The 16627-nt window shown below is 42.5% G+C and overlaps 1 protein-coding gene across 1 annotated transcript in view; it reads left to right on the top strand.

Moving 5' to 3' along the window:
- Positions 1-16627, top strand: part of STAB2 (stabilin 2) — a 77790-nt gene that overhangs the window by 21253 nt on the left and 39910 nt on the right. Inside the window, exons 13-26 of the mRNA XM_020584738.2 lie at positions 82-225; positions 1009-1071; positions 1164-1283; positions 1905-1958; positions 2656-2736; positions 3693-3845; positions 9033-9119; positions 9628-9739; positions 10974-11154; positions 12169-12262; positions 12455-12613; positions 13012-13107; positions 13857-13952; positions 14938-14985. Coding sequence (XP_020440327.2) covers positions 82-225; positions 1009-1071; positions 1164-1283; positions 1905-1958; positions 2656-2736; positions 3693-3845; positions 9033-9119; positions 9628-9739; positions 10974-11154; positions 12169-12262; positions 12455-12613; positions 13012-13107; positions 13857-13952; positions 14938-14985 — 1488 coding nt within the window. The remainder of the gene's footprint in view (positions 1-81; positions 226-1008; positions 1072-1163; positions 1284-1904; positions 1959-2655; positions 2737-3692; positions 3846-9032; positions 9120-9627; positions 9740-10973; positions 11155-12168; positions 12263-12454; positions 12614-13011; positions 13108-13856; positions 13953-14937; positions 14986-16627) is intronic.

Below are 16627 nucleotides of genomic sequence, written 5' to 3'. Positions count from 1 at the left end.
TTAGACTACGTTCAACCTGTGTACTTACTCTGCTGTCATTTTGTGTAAAGAATTCATTCTCTCTTGCCTGGCTTCTTTCAGGATAATCAATTAAGAATTAGAATCCAAGGAGGAAGGACAAAAGGAAAAATTTTGCAGGGAAATATTATTGCTTCCAATGGAATTTTGCACATTATTGACAGAGCCATGGACAATGTGGAGCCAACACTTGAGAGCAGCAAAGAGGTGAGCCATAAGTTATATACATACAATGTCAAACTTCCTTCTGAAATAGTTTCACATCAACTGGATGTGAAGGAGGATGACTGACAGAAACTAAACAGACTCTACTGAGACATTACACGTCAGCTCACAGAAGCAATACCCTAAGAGAAAGGTAATAACACAGTTTCCACAGAAAACAAACATTCACCCTTCTGCCAAGCTGGTCCATGGAGGGTACGGATGTTCTCACTGCATCTGAGTGGCTCCTTGGAAAATTGGCAGTCATAATCAGTGAGTTTCACTGAATGCCATAATCACATACTGAAAGGAGGGACATCTGGACAGACAGGAGGCAAGACTTGTATTCAAAGTTGCAATTCCTCCCCCCAAAAAGTCTAATATTAAAAAAAATTGATTTTGAATGCTTTGGTTTTTGGTGCCTTGCGTATCATGCTCACTTAAACATTCTCTTCCTTACGTTGCATTTGCCAAATATTTTACTCCTCTACCTTTTCTCATTGGGGATGAAGAGGTAAAAACCCTTTCCCCATACACACACAGCCTGTGTTTCCTGTGACTACACAGTATTTCAGGACAATGACAAAATCTAACTATAAGCCAGCATAGCACCAGGACTGAAGTGCTGCCATCTCAGCCATTTCCAAGCACCACCAGCCCCCCAAATGAAATGTATTCAATCTGTAACAACTGAGACTCACACGGTAAGTCAAGAAATGTCTCATGAGACCTGGAATTCATTTCATGTTCCCAACTAAAACAAATTTTACTTTTATCCCCTTTCAGAAAACTATAATGTCAGTACTTCAAGCTAATGGAAGATACGGCCAATTTACATCTTTGTTAGAGGTAAGAATCCAGAAAATCAATTACATAAAGATACTTTCAGATGTTCTTTGACATTAATATGTAATTTCTCTTTTATTTTTAAACCAAAACAGAAAACTGGCCTAGGAATGGATTTACAGCAGGACAACCAGGCTTACACAGTCTTTGTTCCAAGTAACCAGGCTCTGAGTAATATGAAAGCTGAGGTTCTGGATTATCTGCTTTCTGCAGAGGTAAAGTCCCCTTCTATAAGTCAAATCTTTCTCAGATAGGAGATGCATACCTGTATTGTCCAATCTAAATTAGCTCCTATTATCAAGGTTGAAAAGCCATCTCTAACAGTTAAAGATCCAGACAACACCTAGAGAAGAAGAGGTTTTGGGGTCTCCCATCACATATTGGGATGATGTTCCTCCACACCAGGCCCCTAACCCTCTGCTTTTGCCCAGACATCACAGCCTGGACAGAATGGCAAAGCCCCAAAACTTCTCCTGGAATGCATCACCCTTGGTGGGAACAGTCAAGGGAAGCAGCTGCCACAAGGGCTCCACTGGACGGGAGTCACTGCTGATGGGGTCCCAGGAGGTGGATATTGGTGTCCTGTACCCTGGACACCTCCTGCCTGTCCCAGCACACATGCATGTCATGAAAGGCCCATGTCAAAATAAAACATGGTGTAGGGGTGAGGGCATGGAATGCCAGGGTGCCCGACACAAGCTGAGCACCACCCTGACCCAGAGTTTCCTGGTGCACCAGCCAGTGATGCTGTTTCCATCCCCATGTCCACTCAAGATGCCAGGCTGGGTTTGTGAGGCTCATGTTGGGCTAAAACAGCCTCTTTTCTGCACTGGCAGGGTTCCTGGAAGTTGCTGGAGCTGGTCCGATATCACATTGTCTCCAACACTGAGGTGAGCGCAGCTGCTTTGCCAGCCCAGAGTGTAAGAGCAAGAAGCACTGCCAGGGGGTACTGTCAGGACTGCAGGCACAAGTAGCAGGAAAAGGACTTGCTGCCATTGAAATCAAGCTCTCTCTGAGCCTATTCTGCTAAAACCAGTCTTCTGCTTTTCAGAAAGAGCTGGTTTTTCATCCTCTAAGCAGGCTCCCTGCTTTTCCTGGGGGGGAAGGTCCATCCCCACCCCAGCCTCTGTTGTGGGGAAGGAAGGAAAGAAGTGACTGTATGCTTAGTGAAAGGCTCTGTTTACATCATCTGAGGTGGTCGCACTCCCAGCACAGAGAGTGGGATCAGAGGGAACATGAGATTCATGTGTACCTTCATGGTACCAGCACTACCATCTCCCCAGTGGTCTATGGATGCACACAGGGCTATTTTTAGAGACAAGTATTAATTTTAATTAGATTGGTTGTTATAATGGGAAGAAAAATTAATATTCTTTCGAGCAATAAGGTCCTCACATGCAGGAACCAGCAAGCTCAGTCATGACTTAATGACACTAACTTTGTTACACAAGCAGATTAATCAATGGGAGGCTGAGCGCATCGATAATAATTTTCTCACCCCAGAGAAAGTCTTTCTTGTGAAATCGGTCTGGATTTGTAAAGAGTAATGATATTACACTTCTCTCAACCAATTTATATTCATTTCAGCTAGAGGTTGCCAGCCTTGTCTCAATAGAGCACATCAGGACCATGGCAAAGCAGTTCATTCACTTTAACAGGACCAGCACTGTAAGTCACAGAGCTCACCTGTGAGCAGCTCACTCTGATCAAGTCAGCTTTGCATGCAGGGGGAATAAAAAAAGGGAAAAGGGGAGGCATTAGCAGAGGAATTTCTTGCTGTAATGAGGCAGGAATTTTCAACTTCCAATTCCCACCTACTGTTAGCATTAGTATTATAAAGGATGCAGAGCAAATGATTGGTATATAAGGAATGACTACAGAGTTTTTGCCTTTATGATTATCCACAGTCCAGGAATGATCCTCATTTATGCTCTGTCTAATTAAAAAAAAATCTATTTAAAATATTTAAAATCATTCTGTTACATATTTTAGTAATTTTAAACACTTATCGATGCACACAAAAATAATTATTCTTTTTATCTCTTTAATGTTATAGTCTCTGAACCTGGAGTGCCCTAGTTGACACATTTTTAAACATGTAATTTGTCAATACTTTTGAAAACCAAACTGATCTGTTAGGTTAACTTCCTTCTGTTCTGGAGTAGCACCTATAAAAATTCTTGTAAGGGCAGAGCAGCTGCAGAAGTAAATGCCAAAAGAATACTTTTTTCCTCTCTCCTGTGAATTTGGATAGATCCCAGGTTCTCTCTCACTTTCCCCCTCCTCTGTCAGAGAGAACACCAAGGCATGCTTATGCCCACTGAAATCAGTGCCTGAAGTCATCAGTAGCCTTCTCATTTTGGCCAGTCTATTATTCACCAGTTCCACAGGCTAACAGTGCAGATTCATAGAAAAACTTTGGATACCTCTGTTGAAGATCAATATTTAAGAAAATACACAATATACGTGTGCTTCTTGTATAAGCAAGCATAATAAAAATTAGGTAGCAAATTCAAAAGAAGTATGACTAAAAATTTTAAAAATTTTAAAAATTTAAAATTAAATCCTCAGAAATTGAGGTGCTACAAACAATTCATTATTAATAATAATTTCTTGTTTCAAAGGGACAAGTCCTGGTGAGTGGAGAAAAAATGGAAGAAACAGATGTGGTTGCAAAAAATGGGCGCATTTATACCCTTGAGGGTGTTCTCATCCCACCCACAATTGTTCCAATCCTACCACATCGGTGTGACGAGACAAGAAGTCAAGCCACAAAGGTAAGGAAATCATGATGAATCTGTATCTCCAACTCTTCCATACAAGGCATTCCAGCTTCCTCTTTACTAACTTTCTCTGATACCATCCATTCGAAAGAGGTGCTTTTGGAAATTAATATATCAATGGCCACCAGACCAGCAGTACTGCAAACAGGGAACTCGTATTAACACATCCTATACCATTTTAAAAAATCTAGTTGTTGCATTAACCCTTTGAAATATATTGTCTCTCCAGTCCAACTCTTTCCTCCAGTTCCCGAATTCCATCTGTGCATACAAGTACCTAGGAATGTACAAGTATCATGTTCTCAGGGAAAACTCTTCCCTGTTTCTCAGAGAAACCACTCCAGATCAATATTTTCATTTCTATTAAATATGCAGGGAAAGGAAACAGCAAGTTAGAATATTAACGTAATAATTTTATATTTATGTATTAGAAATACGTAATTTTCAGCAGCCACAATATTCCCTAGCCCTACTTTCCTCCAGAAACAAAACTGTTCCTATTTAAAAGGGTGGATTTTGACAAACTTTGCTCAGTTAGGTAGAACAGTACAGGACTTTACTTGGTAACACTCAGATGTTATTTCTGGTAAGAGGGCTGAGTGTCAGTCCAGTCTTACACTTGGAGTAAGCACAGCTCCAGTGAGCTGCCTCTGGACCACGTTCAAGTCCATATCTGGGCCAGTAACAGTTCCGGTACAAAAGGAAAACATTTAATGTCTTAGCTTACAACAGTCCAGAACCACAGCCTTGAAAGAGGTTCCCAGCAGAGCTGGACAGCATCAAAATGTAATGAAGAAAACACTGTCAGTAAAGATCTATTGCCTCAGGCAGTAACTACAAGTGCTGTATGTGCAGTATAATCATAAACCAGGCAGAGTTCCACGCATCAATCTCTGATGCAAAAAGCAATCCACACCCTGAACACTCCAGTTATCTGAATTCCTTACCAAAAACCTACCTAAAAATCACATCCAACATCAACCAACCCTAAAGCAACAGACAAAAAATTATTTAAAGAAAAAATAAACACTATCAGTCACAAAAATTATTCCCCAAATTTAAGTTAGGCACTTCTGTCAGCCTTGAAAGCTTCATGCATAGTTAAAAATATGGTTACATATTCCAAGATTTAAGCAGAGCACTGCTAGCCAGGAGAACACAAACAAGCAATGGCTTGTGCGGTTCTGACTCTGCACCAAGCATTTCCATTGCTCTCAGAAAACAGAAGTAACACCACCTAATAAATATTACTTGCATTTAAAGAGTTAAAAGACACAAACCTTGTAGGAACTGGTAGATCTATACACATACAAGAACTTTGCACCCCTAAAGAGGAAACCTTTAGGCTAATGTATACTTATATATGTAACCAGACCCAAATGATGAAAGCTGCACCTGACCCTAACTGAAGGACAGCAGGGCTTGTTCTTAATGTCACAAAGAGCACAGAAGGGACAACAAGTCCTCAGTACCTGTCTGATGTGTGGACCATGGCTAATTTTGATGATCTCTGACAAGTGGTGCTCGGAGCACTGAAGGAGCAGCTGACCCCAGCTCCCTGCTCCACCTTCTCCCAGACATCATCACTCCTGTGGCAGAGTTGATGGGAATATATGTCTGTGCTCCCATTACTTCTCTGTAAAGGCAGTGTATCAATCTACTACTCAAAGCAGGCAGAACTGACCTTGCCTGCAGGTGCAGACAATTTTCTCTGTCCTCTATTGGGGCATAGCAGAAGAGAGAGACCAGACTCCCTTCCTCAGGCACAGGAGGGAGCAAGTACACGTCAATGGCTGGAACCATTTCAGAGAGGGAAAGAGACTGAGTAGGTGACACCAAGTGGTGCTGAGCAGCAAGGAGAATACCAACAGAGGGAAACATTGCCCACAACAACCAGACAGATTTTTAAGTTCTAAAGAGGCAAAGGCACACTTACAGAGATTTTCAGAAACACAAAGGCAACACCCTATATCAGCTTTAGACATGACTACACAGCTTATAAAAGAGCTTTTGCAATGTCTAAATGCATTTACTAAAATACATCTGACCTACAGGCCTTTAAAACATAGTAGTGGTATTGGTACCTCAGCTATTTGCTGCACAAATGCTTTTGTAAGTCTGGTCTTTTATTCCTTTAAGTCCTGTACAACATGAGGGACTACTAAACCCGTACCTGATTCTTTCCCCAGAGCTCCAGCAATAAATCTGTGGGAGAAATGCCATAATTCATGTTTATTATCTCCTGTCCAATGGCTACAAAACACAGTCATGTAGCACATCAGATGCTGGCTCTAGGATTTATGGTAACTTGACTGAAAAACAAGACATTGGTAGTCACAAGGAGCATAGCTTTGACAAACTCCATATCCACACTCTGAAAGGTTCAACCTCTCTGAAGTTGTGTGTTGAGCTTGCAGAGAACTCACCCTTAAAACTGCCAATGAAGCTTACATCTCCTCAGTAATGTAACTGCCAACCTCTGCCACCACCACATGGTGATAAATTGTCTAGTCAGGAAAACTAACCACAAGGTGAAGACAAAAAAATATCTATGTACCAGTGGATCATAGTGGAGTGCAGGATCTACGATGTGGAAGCAAAGAATATTTTTCTCTTTGCCACCTATACACAAAACAAATTTTTCTTCACACTGCCTACATTCAAGACTCAACTAAGCAGTGGTTTTCCAGGAAGAAATAAAATATTCTCATAGAAGTTAAGTGTGTAGCCTTCATTAGACTCTCAGACAATATTAGTTATCTTATTATACTGAGCTGAGTAGAGGACATCAGTGCATTCATGCCCTTGTTTTCTTCTGTTGAGGAAGCTTCATATTCCTTAAAAGAAGGGAGTAAGGGAAGGAAAAATGGAGAAAAAGGGAGAAGGTGGAAACGAACAACCATTCTGCAAAAATCAGAGCCAGCAGATACAGCCCTGGTGCTGCCCCTTGGTTCCAGATTCATTCTCTAACACTTAGAGGTCATAGAACAGACGTACTTAAAATGTACAGGGTATGCTGTCCATAAGTATGCATCTCAGCAGTTGGTATAATGCCTTTTCAAATTCCTATCCCTATTGTTCCCACCTAGGGTGTATGTGCAGGTTGTTTACCACACACACTCAGTCCCTGTCCCCAGGATGCACAGCCCATCATGTGTGACATTTCCAGACAGGCTCAGCAGTTGCACAAAAGGCACAGGTGGAAGGCATGCCCATATGTTGGTTACTGCTCTCCCAGTACAGTGAGCAAAAGAACCAGATATGAATACAGGAGACTGCATAAAAATACAAATATAGATGGTACTTTCATCTCTTTTTGGCAATGACTGAATCATCTGGTAATTTCAGCATTATTTTTTTTGCTGTTGCAAAATTCCCTGTATACTTCATAGAAGCTCTTATTTGTTCCTCAGGTTAAGTTCTATTTCAGCCGAGGAGAGATGTGAGGAACGAGAATCACTGTGATGACGCTTTGAGAGTTAATAAACTGAATATGTTTAAAATAGACCTCACATCTGTTAAAAAAGTTTCCTTTTGATTAAGCATCCTCCCTGAAGTAACAGTCTGCAGACACAAGTTCAGGAAGGATTGAAGAGCTCCCATCTGCTTTGTATCTAAGAGATGCAAATTTAGCCGCACATCTCTCCACATACAAAATTCAAGTCTAGCTATCATGGGAATTTTATTCCCCATTTTATAAAAATTCACTGATAGTAGTCCTGTGAATTAGTAGACAGAAACAATGAAAAGGAATTTCATATTGTGAAAAATACATTATTTAATAAAAGTTTAAAATGCAATAGTAGCAAGGTGCTTTCTGTTCTCCAGGTAAATTGTGCCATGATATTAAGACTGTGTCACAGAATTCTACATAGTTTACAAATAGTAATGCTTCCCCTTTTGTGCATGGTCCAGCCTCTCTCAAAACAGAGGTGCTTTATTGAACACCCAACCTTTCAAAAACTCAGCTGTGCTAGAAACTGCATTATAACAGTAAAGGTATAGAATTGCAGCTCCTTAAGGTGAAGCGTATGTAAAATTTTCCAAAATACTATCTTATACATGGTGAACTTTCCTTTTGGAGTTGAGAGATGTTTGGACATGTCCATGTAGCTTCCATACACTTCTACACCAGGCTGAGAGGAGCTAGTGTACATCTCAGAGCTAAATATCAGGAAAAATACAGATTAGCTGTCCTATGTTACTGACAACAGCACACTCATACTCTGCCATGCAGGAGTTTACACATAAGGCTCCAAGAGCAGGTGTATTCATTTTCCCATACAGCTTCACCAATGAAGAACAAGACAACTCATCCCCTCCTGGTCCCAGCCACTCCTCTCCCAGAATTTCCCATGATATTGGGTAACAGTGAGTGGGAAGCACCCATAGGAGCCATGCCCCGACTACTGCTTGGCAAGTCTGGTTCTTGCAGAAGTCATTAGCCCCCAAGAAGTACTTATATCCTTCTGGCTTCTGGGGCTCCTAAACAGGCTTCTGCACTTCATGAGCACCACTTGGTAACAGGCAGATAAGTATAAAAACTGTAAACTTTGTAAGCCTTTTGCTGATTCCTATTTCCCTTGAATCACACATATAAATGGGTCTTTTCTAATACACTCTCTCTTCATAAATAAACAGATCAAGAAACCAATTCACAAATGAAACAAGAGATACAACTGAAAAGGCCATATAGAGCTGCATGGTGGCTAAATCCCACCCTGGTGCAGACGGGAAGGAGGAAGACCAAAGCTGCATGCCTGGCTGTCACAGCATCTCCCTGGGGTGAAACATCTTGAGGTTCCTGATCTCAGATGCAAAGGAGACTGCCTGCATCCTAATGGCACTGCACTCCCACTGGCAAATAAGAGAGTGTACACAATATGAGCAGATACACACTGGTGTGTTCATAAGTGGGGACACGATGGGGATTTCTAACACTGAGTCTGATAAGAACAAGGGCAATATCTGGTGGTCTGTGCATCCCCTTATTGAACTGTCAGTGCCCCTCCTGGTTTTTAAAAAGGCCATTGTAGAGCTGGTTCTGGTTCAACACAATGCTTTTCAGAGACAGTTATCTCTATGGGCCTTTCCCAGAGGGCCAAAACACAAAGATTTGGTCTTTGTGCCCTGCCTCTGCCCTAAAGCACTGAAAAAGAGGATATTCCCTTTATTTTGCAGGAACCAAAGTGTTGCAAAGGCTTCTTTGGTGCTGAGTGCAGACCGTGTCCAGGAGGTTTCTCCAAACCCTGCTCAGGAAACGGGCAGGTAAGCAGAGCACCCAGCAGCACCCTGCACTCCAGGGGAGGAAGGATTATGTCCCAAAAGTCCCAGGAGCATTTCTGCACAGCAGGAATATTGGGCTCCACAAGAGCAGCCCCCTCCATCTGTGTGCAGTGATGGCCATGAATTTCAGGTTCAGTTATAGGCAGGAGGGAAAATGAAACTGTCCCCTCTCAGATGTCCAAATTGCAGATTTCTAGGGTTCCAACACACAGGCAAGGCTGAGTGGCCCATTCTCATGCTTTTAATTTGCAGAGCACAGAGTAATGGCCCAGCTCACTATTCTCACATAGAAACTGCAAAGAAACATAGAATATATTGCAGCAAAGAAAAAGCATACGGTTTTTGCTTTGAAACACCTTTTTCAGCAGAACTGGGGTTCTTCCTGAGAGTCTATCAGAGTCACAAAATATCAACAGGCATATAGACTCTTTTCTAGGGTAAAGACTTGTTTGAATTCATACATAACAGTCAACTCCCTTCCATACCACAGTGCATGGATGGCCTGGGTGGAAATGGCACTTGTGTTTGCTCTGAGGCATTTCAAGGCTTGAGCTGCCAGTTCTGCTCAGACCCTGGCAAATACGGACCTCAGTGTGACAAAGGTAAGTGCAGCTGTACAGCCTCAGCACAAGAGCATGGGCTATTTCTTTTGGACCCTAGTGATGTCCAGGTAGGAGTTAACTGGTTGCTAAATAGTCCCTGTGGAGGATGAGAAAGATGTTCCTGGGTTATTTTCATTTCTTATTTCAAAGGGACACATCATAAGCCCAAGGTCAGTGCAAATACTCTAAATTACTTTTCCCATGGGGCATAGCTTGTTTTATACTAATTTATTGGGGTTTTTTAATTTCTGTCTCCCTCACTTAAGTAATTGAAAAGAAAATCTTTGCTATTCTGTTCCCATCTGCTATTGCCCACAACAGAACAGATTCTGCCTGCAGTGACAACCATATATAATCTAAGAAAAAACAGATCTATAAACAGGTCATGTTGAGGCCACGTAACTACCCTTACTGAATAATTTCTGATCTATTTTATAGTTTATATTCTGCACTGACAGATTTAATCCTACTGAGCCAAACCATAATACATTTGAGAGTTTACAGCATACATAACATCAAACATACATACATTCTGCATCTACAAAACAATTTTTAGTCTTTTTTGCTATGAAACAGCATGCCAGTCGTGAAACATGGCTCACTTGAAGGTTCAGAAGTACATGGACAAAAGCTGAGACACAAATTCCATAAGGAACTGTGGCAGTTCCTATACTCCAGTCCCACCAAATTAATAAGTGTTTGCTTTACTGGTCACCACTGGCACTACTTTGGAATGCACAAAGCTTTCCTGCTGTGTCCTTTGGGTACACTGCTGTGCCTCCCAGTAGCACTAATCCACCCAGTCCTAGAAAAGTGCCGGTAGGTCTGTGCTGCTGCTCTGTGCACCCAGCACTTTGCAATCTGTGGGATCTGTGGGCTCAGTGTTTAAAGGCTTACCCTATCACTGAAAGTACAGCAAAAGTCATGCAATTAATAACTTTAATAGTCTAGGACATAGCATTTTGTTCCTACTTCTCTGAAGCACTTTGAAATTCATTGATAAGTGCACTGTAAAAATACAACAGGTTTTAAATAGTTACCCATAAAACACACCGGGAAAGACATGGCTAGGATTAACAAACAAGTCCTCCATCAAAGTGAGATTAAAAAATACAAAATCTTAGATTCTTGAAAAAAAATGGGAAAAGCTGATTCATAAGAGATTGTAAGGATATCGTAAGGATAAATGCCTTTTTCCACTATGGAATTGCACATTGTAATTTATCTCTGGTAGAGTGCCTCTGCCTTCATGGGCAGTGTGATAACCGAGTAGACAGCGATGGGACCTGTCTTCCTGGATCATGCAGAACTGGATACACAGGGAAACTCTGTGAGAAGCAGATTGTTCCCTGCGAGCCCTCCCTGCAGCTCTGCCATGCACATGCAGACTGTCATCTTAGCAATGGCACAGTGAGGTAAGTCAGTAACTTGCTTCAAATTAATATTCACTATGCTGCAGCTCCTTCCCATTTGTCTGACCAAAACTGTCCCTGGCAGCAGGACACTCACAGCAGTCACTGCAATACTGCTATGCAGCAAATAAGCAATCATGCACCACATCAGCCTTGAGTTGCAAGATAATAATTAAGAGTTCTCAATACTCTGTACCTCATATATTTACCACTGAAAGATAGTTGCATACAGATCTGATCCTCAGTTAAAAGGCTCCCTTCCTACCAACATCTACAGAGGCTTTTAGGAAGCTCTTATTTCTAACCATCCCTTAGTGATCTGGGAGTTTAAACCTTGCTGAAAAAGAATGAAATTCTCAGTTTGGGGATAGATATCTCACTCTGGTCAGCTCTGATACGTTTTTCATGGCACAGCACTACAGAATTCAGCACAGGTTCCTCAGTTCTGACAGGACTGGTCACAAAACTCTGTCACTGCCACAGCTGCCTTGCACTTGCCTCAAGCTCACCTTCACATGCAGCAAGTTCGCCTCTTGGTGCAGTGTATCCATAACGAGTCACAACAAAGCACAATGGGGGATGCTGCAGAACCTGAGAGCTTAAGTAATTCCCTCCAACAAAGGTTAATCCTGGGGAGGGACCCTGGGAGACAGGGGGACTCACTGTCTTGCATGCATTTCAAGGAGAGAGCCATCTTGTGTCGCTGAACAAGAGCATAGGCAGCCCATAAATAATTTAGAGCTGTTAGCTCAACTTTGCAATGATAACGTCAGCTCAGAATTAATTTCACTCCCTATCTTGTACATAGAGAATGGATCCCTGATTTGAGTCAATTAACCCAGTCAACATTTTGGAAAAAAAACCCCATAATGTGCACACTTGAGCTACTTGCATCACGAATCCAAGGTTACCGATTTTAAGCTGCCTATAAATAGCACGTTGCAGTGGAAAACAATCACTTCACTTTAGAGCTGTCCTGTCACGCCTAACGCCTCCTTCCTCCTCTTGTCTCTGTAGCTGTGTTTGCAAACCTGGCTATGAGGGAGATGGCTTGAGCTGCAGCAAAGTTGATCCTTGTGCTGCTTTAGACCCTGGTGGCTGCAATATCAACGTAAGTATGTGCTTTTCCCACAGAAAGGTAAGCAAAGGGGAAGGTTTTGCCAGAAACTTTTGCAGAAGAGTCAGAGTTTTCATTGGAGTTCCAGGCTCTTTCCCCAGACACCACAATGGCTTAGACAAGCCTTATGGCTAAAGCCAGCTGTCCCCTCAGAGTCCTGAATGGATGCCTCTGCATGTCCCCCAGGCTGAGTGCATTCAGACAGGCCCGGGGGAGCTCAGATGTGTTTGCCAGGCAGGATGGACAGGCGATGGAAGGGACTGCTCAGCCATCAACAACTGCCTGCTGCCCACCACGGCACGGTGCCACAAGAATGCCACCTGCATATACGTTGGGCCGGGTCAGGTAGGTCCTCACATTCAATGCCACCTTCAGCGCAAGTCCTCAACCATTTTGCTGTGCCAGAGCTTGTACTTCCTACCCTCTTTTCTTCCCCAAATCCTCCTCTCCCTCACAGCCACAATGTTATTTCCACATGGTGCTCTCTACCCAAAACAGTCTCCCTAAATTCCTATCCCAGTGCTGCCTCCTTTCTATGTGGTGGGGCTCTGGCAGCAAACACATTTTTTGTAAGTGCATTAGTAGATGTCAGGAATAAAGGTCTTCTGGAGATATTAATCAGTGTCATTCCACTGAAGTCAGTGCTAAGCTACAGAAACACAGAGAAACTAATTCACTGTGTCTAGAACATGCACACTATTTTAATCATTTTAATGAATTGCTGTGTTTTGTCAAAACGACAGAATGACTGTAAGTGTAAGGATGGATTTCAGGGGAATGGAATTGAATGCACACCCATAAACTCGTGCCTGGAACAAAATGGAAAATGCCATCATCTGGTGAGTAATTAATCATTCCCCGAACAAAGTGTTCAGATACATATCACACCTCGCCTCCTGCGCACACCATAGAATTTATTTGCCATTTCAAACCTGCAATTTCTGTTTGAGAAAGCACTTCCCAAGCAGTTCTACAAGCACAAAAAGCTCTGTGTGAACCACATCAGTGTGGTACATGAGCTGAGGACAGGCTGCAAAGGGCTGCTCCCAAATCTGCCAGTACAGAAGGATTATCTCGAACCTGCAATAAATAAATGCTGTTTCTCTACCAGCAATTACAACATGGATGCATTATCCTGTTAGGATATTTACCCAAGGCAAGCATCTCTACCCAGGCATCTATCAGCTTTATCAGTAGCTGCATGTGCTCTGCTGCAGCCTTTAGTCCCAGCCTCAGGTGGGGCACAGAGACAGAGCTGAACTGAGGAGCACTGGGGAGCAGAGCATGGATCTGCATAGCCAAGTGAAAGAATAGGGCCCAGAATACGTAGGGAAGAAATAAGACAAGCGGGAGCAAGGATTTCGATTCCTACAGACTTTGTGCACGGTGGGTAGGTGAGGGGGTTAGTGCCCTGGGCTGATGGAGTGTGTCCTAGAGGAAGGTGAGAACACCCGCAGAAGATGGTAAAAAGATCCTGTGTGAGTTTATGCTTGTATATAAATGGGTCCTAGTAAGAGGCTTTACAGATCATCCTTGCTGGAGTGGTCTCCTGAGTATTTGACAAATTCTCTCTCTTTCTGGTTTGAAGGCAACTTGTCAGTTTGAGTCTTCTCGTGGCTGGGAGTGTGTGTGCCCAAAGGGCTACGAGGGGGACGGTAGAATATGCTACGGAAATGCTGCAGATGTAAGTAAGGTGGTCACTTCCTCTGGGCACAGGACCTACTGCACACTAGATCTTAACCACAGAGAATGGCAAAGCCTTTATAAACAGTCAGAAAAACATGATGCTCACCAGTGATCTCTGCAAAGAGTGTTCCAATGGGAGACACTTGACTGACTCATAAATGATCTGTTGTGTTTAGAAGCATGGCTTAGAAAGGGGCCTAAGGGAGCAGAGCATATTTCTGGCTTCAAACAAATTGAAAATTTGAAAGTGAAAACAAATTGAAAAATGCCAGTCCCAAAGTCCAGACCTGCAGAAGTGCTAAGCACTCACTTCCCAGCTGGGAGCATCAAGCAGTCAGCTCTTCTGAAGTTCGGCACTGCAGTCTCTCTCAGTGGAAATGATCAATTTATCATGTTGAAACAAACTGTGATGACCCACAGGCAGATAAAACCAAAGCAAGTCAATTGGTGAAATAAATATGCATTTAAAAGCACAGGAAAAATGGAAGTGTCCTCAGTTTCAGCTCCTGGCAACAATCTTACATGGCTCTCAGCACTATCTGCCACCTGTGCTTATACTATCATCTATCTCTGTTCTAAGTACTGTGGCAGAGTAAGGGCTGGGTCATGTGTAAGATGTACAAATACCAGCTAAAACAACATATATTTCAATTAATTTTGCATGGAGTTAAGAGAAGAATTAAGTTTAAAATCACAGGAAATTAATGCTTAGCCTGGGGTCAGCACAGGATATGTACCAAGATCAGGTACACACCTAAGCCCTAAGCAATCCATGGCCTGATTTTCAAGAGTTGGTAACTCACCATTCCCATCGCCAGAAAGTATCAGGATTAAAAAAGCATTTATATCCTCTCTTTTCACACACACTGAAAACATCCTCCTCCATGTCACATCAACCAGGCCGGACACAGTGAGTTACACCAGAGGCCAGAGCACTTTGGTAATAGCATACAAACTCACTGATCTCTCTTCTTTCTAATCAGGAGCTATCCACTCTGTCAGAAGCATCTGCTTTTAACCAGTGGGTTAATGTAAGTACACTTCACGGTTAATTTTTGTAGAATGCTCAAGTTTGCAGAAAAACATGAGCCTTGTAGAGTTTAGAAATGGGAACCTCACAGCAATATCTCCATCAGAGAGAGGAAGCTGAAGATCAGGAGAGGCATCAGGGTGCCTTTCCCACCAGTCATGGAGGGGTTGATCATCTAGTTCCCTATTTCTGCCTGAAAAACAACTTCTGACCCCAAATTCAGCAAGTGAAGCTCCATAAGCAGCAGAGCTGGTTCCAAGCCTGCTCTCTGAGGCAGGGAACTACATAAGCCATGCCTAGCTTTGAATGAAAACACGCTGCAGGCCAGATGACCAGCAGCAGGGTGCAAAAGCAGACACTGAACATGACCCCAGATGGCTCCTTCCAATTTCTCTCATTTGATAAAATGACAGGTGGGAAGGGAAGACAATGCCTTACCCTCCCTATTTTCACTGTGCTCCACGGCAGGAAAATGCAAGTGTGTGGCCAGTCAGTGTGCTGCTGGCACAGCAAGAGAGCAGGAAAAAACTCAGTCTGTGCAGGCCTGACTCAGGTGCAGGAAATAGAATCATAGAAGGGTTTGAGTAGAAAAGGACCTTTAAATGCCATCTAGTCCAACCTCCCTGCCATAAAGCAGGAACATCTTCAACTAGATCAGGTTGCTCAGAGTCCTGCCCAGCCTGACCCTAAATGTCTCCAGGGATGGGTCATCCACCACCTCCCTGAGCAACCTCTTCCAGTGTTTCACCACCCTCACTGTAAAAAAAAAAAAAAAAAAAAAAAAAAAAAAAAAAAAAAAAAAAAAAAACCACCACTTTCTTATATCTAATCTAAATCCATCCTTTTTCAGTTTAGAACCATTATCCCTTATTCTTTTGCAAAAGATCCTGCTAAAAAGTCTGCCCCATGTTTCTTACAAGCTCCCTTTAAGTACTGAAAGGCCACAAAAGGTCTCCCTGGAGTCTTCTTTTCTCCAGGCTGAACAACCTCAATGAGGAAAGAGATTAACTTGTTTGGCTCCAGATTATGGAAGAAACACCAAATTAGTTTTTGAACCCCGAAGTTCTGGATACATTGGTTGTCACAATCTACTTTCTATTTTCACATGCTGTCATTTATTACTGGGCCAGCAGTAACATTAGAGGTCCTACCCTACTGTGATTGGCACCGTATGCAAAAAGGTCAAAACCAGTCTCTCCCAGAAAGAGCTTAAAACCTAAATATAAGAGGGCTATAGCAAATACATGGCAAACAAAAAAGAACAGTGATGTGTTAATGAATAGCATCAGAAGAAGTCACAGCACTTTAGTTGTTTTCAGGCTTTTCAAAGGCAGATGGCTTGGGGATCATTAAAGCACATAACTGCAAGGAACACCTCAGGGAGCTTCTTAAGAGAGCTCAATGTGGCTAATTCAGGTCAGTTGTCTGCCTGGCCCTGAGCTCAGATTGTGGCACTGGACACTACAGAGAAACGAAAGAATTTAAAGGAATTGGGCACAAGAGGAAATGCTGCTCACCTGTTAATGTGCTCTTTAGATAATGAGGGAACAAATCAGAGGGAAGATTCTGTATAATCTACTGAAACAGATGTGGAAATTTCTGCTACACTTCAGAGAAATGCTATCACTTAAAATAAACATCGG

The sequence above is a fragment of the Corvus cornix genome, chromosome 1A (assembly GCF_000738735.6).
Source record: "Corvus cornix cornix isolate S_Up_H32 chromosome 1A, ASM73873v5, whole genome shotgun sequence".
Taxonomy (NCBI): domain Eukaryota; kingdom Metazoa; phylum Chordata; class Aves; order Passeriformes; family Corvidae; genus Corvus; species Corvus cornix.
This window is presented reverse-complemented; position numbering and strand designations above follow the sequence as displayed.